A 6,082-nucleotide genomic window follows, 5' to 3' on the forward strand; every position below is an offset into this window, starting at 1 on the left:
CTTGAATTTAAGATTTCTCATGAAATCCGTTTTAAAGTCAAAATTAAATGGCCCGATTGAATTGACTAGTTTTAGAAATGCTTTTAAAGAGCATTTGAAATAAGAGTTCAAATGCTGCTCTGTTTGAAAGATATTTTTAGAACGTTTTATCTTAACTGAAATTAAGAAAAGCTTTAAGAAATTTAGTGATTCACTTATTTGAAATTATTGTTACAAATTATGAAAGTATTCTTTCTTATATTAAAAAAAAAAATGTTCCGCAAATTTTAAGAAACCCCAGTAAGTACAAGTTAAAGTTTAAGTTACAGTGGCGGCCTCATAGGAGGGTCGTCACAAAGATTATCCTGCCAAAAAGATTTTTTTAAGGCCCACTCCACCCATAATGGAAATCTTTTATTATAATTATAAGATGTCAACTCATGTTGTTATGAGCAATAAATTACATCTAGTCTAGTTCAGTTAAAAATTTAAATTGAAATTTAATTTTATATAAAAGTTTTTTATTATAATAGAAAAGTTAAATTTAATTTTTTAATGAGATGTTTTAACTATAGAACAAAGTTAAAATTAACTACGTGTTAATATATCTTTTAAAGAATATAAATCATGTTCACTTCACTGATTTGAGTTTAAAATTTAAATTTTTTTATAGTAAAAAGTTCTCACAAATAATCATATCTAACTTTTTTATTATAGTAAAAAATTTTCACATAAAATTACGTTTTAACTCAAATTTTAAATTCGAATCAACAAAGTGAACAAGGCAAAACACTTTTGAGTGAGCTTTCCAAGAGAATGGCATGATCAGAACTTTAACCCCACGCTATTCTCTTTCCCACGAGCCTTTACAGAGCACGTACATAAATTCTTCACGCAACCAGTACTCTCCTTCTAACAACCACAAAAGTATTTTAGAATAATCGATTATTAAAGATAAAATAGTTAATTTTTCTCTTTAAGTAGAAATTCCTCACGCAACCAGTACTATAAAACGAATATTTGGAAAATATAAGCTATGGCTGCAAATCAATGTTGTTGAAATCAGTATCTGCTTTTTCAGATTTAAAACGAATATTTAGATTATGGATAAAAAAAATGACTTCAAATCAGATTGACAGCAACATAAGTGCTATAAAACGACTGTAACCGTAAAACTGCAACAATTCAGATTTTCTTTTTATTAGACATATAATTCAGAACAACAAAAGAACGATGCTCTCGAAATGAAAGCAGTTTAAAAACGGCATAAATATACAAAGGATAGAAGCTTAAACCAGGAAAGCTTGTTCTACTACGACAAGATTGCTAAAAAAACGTAAAACAACAACCTCCGGAAACGACAATATTTATAGAACGACATTAGCTTTTGAGACCAACGAACGAATGATGTTTCTGAAAACGATACCATTTAAAACAACAAAACATATAAAACGACACCAAACCATATACGGCAAAAACTATAATAAACGACAAGAATATAGAAACGATAATGATGGATGGTATCTTCACAAAAGAACAAAAAGAGACGATGGCTTTACAAATAAAACTTGTTTTGCAAGTAAGTGTTTTATAATAAATAAGACAACGATAAACATAGATGGCAATATTACATCAAAAAAAAAAAGCAACGACAACAACAACGGCTTGTGTTATTCTTCAACAAGCGACAATGTTGCCTTTTAGAAAACAACAAAAAGGAGATTTTTTTGGGCGAGGTTGGGAAAAAAAAACGAAGAAAAAAGAGGAGGGGGGAGAGAGAGATACAAACATAAGTTACACATCATCTGTCACAAACGACAAATAAACTTAAGAAATAAGAAGACTATAAAAAACAGATCAACTTAAACGAAGAAAACTTAATCAAATCACTTTTCACTTCTAAACAAACTTAAAACAATAAAGTTCTTATGATAATTTTGAGAGAGAGAGAGAGCTCAAAATGGAGTGTAGAGAGAGAGAATGAGCGGGTGAGAGTTCTTTAAGGTGTTTTTAAATGATAATTTTAACTCAAATGATATAGAAGTCATTTTACTATACACTACTAACATAACAATACTAGTTGTGAAAGGACAAAAAAATAGTACAAAAATTTATAATAATTTATTTAAGAATGTTATTATTGAAATTAACCCTAATTTTGCTAGGTAGTGTAATTTTCACTTATGCCAAGGGAAAAGCTGAATCAATTGAAAAACAATAATAATAATAATGCTCATTTATTAACAAAATTTCATGACATCATAAAAAAATAAAAACACTTTTTTTTTTTAACTAAAAACGTGAACTGACCAATAGACTTATAGCAATATAGTTATTTTTTTTCTTTCAAAAAATAAAAAGTTGTTTTTTCACAAAACTCACATAATTTTGACATCTTGGCATTCATCTGATGCGTTTTGTTATTCTAAAAAAACTAAAATAGACGTGTTCATGTGTGTATTGGCGCTTGCGCTTCCTTTGCATTGGATTTGGTCAAGGGGGCCAAGGTTACACGGTTACTCAAGGCAAAGAATAAGTGAAATGATCTCACTCATAGGAGTTTAAGATACAAAAAGGCTTGAATGTTTAATGCTTCTTTTGGATTGGAGTACCGACGGGCATCCATTATTCGCTGAGAAATGAAGTCTTAACTCAGCGCCGCGTTAAATTTGTTTAGCAGTCTAAACGCGCGCAATAGCTTAAGCATGACTACTCCTACGTCCCAAACTAAAATTCCTTACCTATGAAGCATCTCTCAAGCCACACCTTCACCTTGTTAGTAGTTATCCTTTTCTTAACACATCAAGTTTGAGAAACGTCTACTTAATTAAAAGAATAAAAAAAACCAAAACATGGATACCTTGCAGAAGCGAAACCTTTCCCCATAGCCAGCTTTCCTTCAAATCCAACCAGCCTCTTCCCCAGGCCCCCCCACCCCCATTTGACCATTTCCAATGCTTCAACAAGACCTCTAATCCATTATTATCCCATTCCCAACCTACTGAACTGATTTTTGGGTCAATTTGGCGAGCCTAGAAAAAAAAAAGAAAAAAAAAAAAAAAAGGGGCAAAAACTCCCTTCATTTCCTCCGCATTACCTGAATGTATAAGACCAACCAATTCGTCACACGTCTCTCTTTATTTAAAAAAAATTTGCAAAAATCAATTTAGTGGAAATTTATTATTTTTGACAAGCCGTACAATAATGCTGAAGAAGCTTAGAAGAAGGGTGAAGACTTTGGTCACCAAGACCTTTAAAAAGCCTCGGAGGAGGCCTGAATTCTCAACACCATCCCCTTCAACCCCAGTAGAAGTACCATCTCCTTCAACCCCAGAAGAAGTTGTTGAACCTGAACCTCCCAAAATGTCATTATCATCATCGTTCCAAAAGCGATCCAACGCTCCATTTCTCTTCCCCAAAGCCCAATCAACGGTCGTCTCTGACCCTTCTCTCTTCTTCTCCCCAGACCTCCTCTCAACCCCACTCCCCACAAACTCCTTCTTCCAAAACTTCGTCCTCAAAAATGGCGACCAGCCCGAGTACATCCACCCTTATCTCGTCAAATCCTCGAACTCCTCTCTTTCCGTCTGCTACCCATCTCGCCTCTCCAACTCCGCCTTCTTGTACCAGATTTTCAACGCCGATCTCACCGTCTCCGCCGCCGAAAAAACCGCCCCAGATTCGCAGAAACCCCACTTGATCTCTTCCTTCAACGATCTCAGTCTCACTCTAGACATTCCCTCGTCGAACCTCCGGTTCTTCCTCGTCCGAGGAAGCCCCTTCCTCACTTGCACGGCCTCCGCTAAGACCGAAATTTCGATCTCAACCATCCACGCGATTCTCTCGTTTTCGTCCAACAATTCGCAGACCAAGTACACCGTCAAGCTCAACAACAACCAGACGTGGCTGATATACACGTCGTCGCCGATCAGTTTTTCTCATAGCCTTTCACTGTTGACTTCCAATGGGTTTTCTGGGATTTTGAGGATTGCCATATTGCCTGATTCCAATCCGGAATTCGAGGCGATTCTCGACAGGTTTAGCTCTTGTTACCCTGTGTCTGGTGAGGTTTCGTTTACGAAGCCGTTTTGTTTGGAGTACAAATGGGAGAAGAAAGGGTGGGGTGATTTGCTTATGCTGGCCCACCCTCTCCATCTTAAGCTTTTGAAAGGTGATGATCGTGGTGTCACTGTTTTGGAGGAGTTTAAGTACAAGAGTATTGATGGTGATCTTGTTGGTGTTGTTGGCGATTCGTGGACTTTGAAGCCTGATCCTGTATCGGTTACTTGGCATTCGATTGAAGGTGTCAAAGAAGAAGCTTATGAGGAGATTGTTGCCGCGCTGCAGAAAGATGTCGAGGCTCTTGATGCCGCAGCAATAACGACGAATGCTTCGTATTTTTATGGGAAGTTGATCGCGAGAGCGGCGCGGTTTGCGTTGATTGCTGAGGAAGTTCGTTTTTTTGATGTGATTCCAAAGATCCGGAAGTTCTTGAAGGAGGCAATTGAGCCGTGGTTGGATGGGACTTTTAATGGAAATGGTTTCTTGTATGAGGAAAAATGGGGTGGGATTATAACAAAGCAAGGACAAGGTGATGGTGGTGCGGATTTCGGGTTTGGAATATACAATGATCACCATTTCCATTTGGGCCACTTTCTTTATGCAATTGCAGTGCTTGCGAAAATTGACCCGGCGTGGGGGAGAAAGTACAAGCCTCAAGCTTATTCCATGATGGCTGATTTTATGAACTTGAGCAGGCGGGCAAAATCAAATTACCCGCGCCTGAGATGCTTTGACTTGTACAAACTGCACTCGTGGGCGGGCGGGCTTACTGAATTCGCTGACGGGAGGAATCAGGAGAGCTCGAGTGAGGCGGTGAATGCTTACTATTCGGCGGCTTTGATGGGGTTGGCCTATGGAGACACTCATCTTGTGGCGATCGGATCACTGCTCACGGCGCTGGAGATTCAGGCTGCCCAAATGTGGTGGCACGTGAAGGAGGGAGACAAACTGTATGACGAAGATTTCACGCGGGAGAATAGAGTGGTGGGTGTGTTGTGGTCAAACAAACGGGATAGCGGACTTTGGTTTGCGCCGGCGGCTTGGAGAGAGTGTAGGCTTGGGATTCAAGTGCTGCCCTTATTGCCCATCACTGAGGTCTTGTTCTCTGATGTTGGCTTTACCAGGGAGCTTGTGAATTGGACATTGCCAGCTTTGCAGAGAGAGGGCGTCGGAGAAGGATGGAAAGGGTTTGTTTATGCACTCGAAGGGATTTACGACAAAGAGACCGCTCTGCAGAAGATTAAGTCCTTGAATGGATTTGATGATGGGAACTCGCTCACCAATCTTCTGTGGTGGATTCATAGTAGAGACCAAGAGAAAGAGGAATTCGGAGGAGGAGGGAAACACTGTTGGTTTGCTCACTACTGTCACTGAATTTAGTAGCAACCATAATCTGGATCAGTTGATTATGAAACAAGTTTACTTGGCAGCTAATATTCTTTCTGCAACTTTGGGCATTTTGTGCTTTTTCTCGGTTAATGATGTTAGTTTGGATTTAAGATTGCATTGAGCAAGCAGGGAAAAAGAATGCTAAGCTGCACTGTCTTTACGGGGGAGCAAATCTATACTACTACATGTGTGTGTGAGTCTTTTTTTTTTTATTTTTTTTTATTTTTTTTTTTTATGGCTAGTCAAAATGTGTGTTTTATCCAGATGAACGTATACTTTCTGTGTCCTATATATATATATATAAATTAAAATAAAATGGAAAAACTAAATGATTCAGCGATCAAGTATGGTGAGAAGAAAATACTTGGGAAGTTCGTTACAGCCTCATTATCCATCATGCTTTTCACCATGGATTTTCACTGCCACTAGATGAGGTTGGCCTAAAGTTTGGCTAATTTAGAAAAGCCAGTCTTCCTTTAAACCTTTTGATTGACTTCCATCAAACACCTTTTGTGATTCCAAAATTTCCAAGACCAATAAATATGCCTTCGCAAGTAATATGTCCTTTCTTCTTTCTTTCTTAAAAAAAAAAAAAAAAAAAAAAAAAAAAAAAAAAAAAAAAAAAGGAAAGCAGTACGAACCCATTTTCCTT

General features: G+C 37.5%; 1 protein-coding gene across 1 annotated transcript; it reads left to right on the forward strand.

Moving 5' to 3' along the window:
* Positions 1-2,714: 2,714 nt before the first annotated feature.
* On the forward strand, positions 2,715-5,627 carry LOC21392473 (probable endo-1,3(4)-beta-glucanase ARB_01444). The gene has a single exon (XM_010099520.2). It carries the CDS (start codon positions 3,184-3,186, stop codon positions 5,413-5,415), a length of 2,232 nt encoding a protein of 743 aa, XP_010097822.1. The 5' UTR covers positions 2,715-3,183; the 3' UTR covers positions 5,416-5,627.
* The last annotated feature ends 455 nt before the right edge of the window (positions 5,628-6,082 follow it).

Source organism: Morus notabilis, unplaced genomic scaffold, assembly GCF_000414095.1.
Source record: "Morus notabilis unplaced genomic scaffold, ASM41409v2 Scaffold1108, whole genome shotgun sequence".
Classification (NCBI taxonomy): Eukaryota; Viridiplantae; Streptophyta; class Magnoliopsida; order Rosales; family Moraceae; genus Morus; species Morus notabilis.

Coding starts and splice junctions, on each gene's coding strand:
- LOC21392473 (XM_010099520.2), top strand. CDS start 3,184: ATGCTGAAGAAGCTTAGAAGAAGGGTGAAGACTTTGGTCACCAAGACC.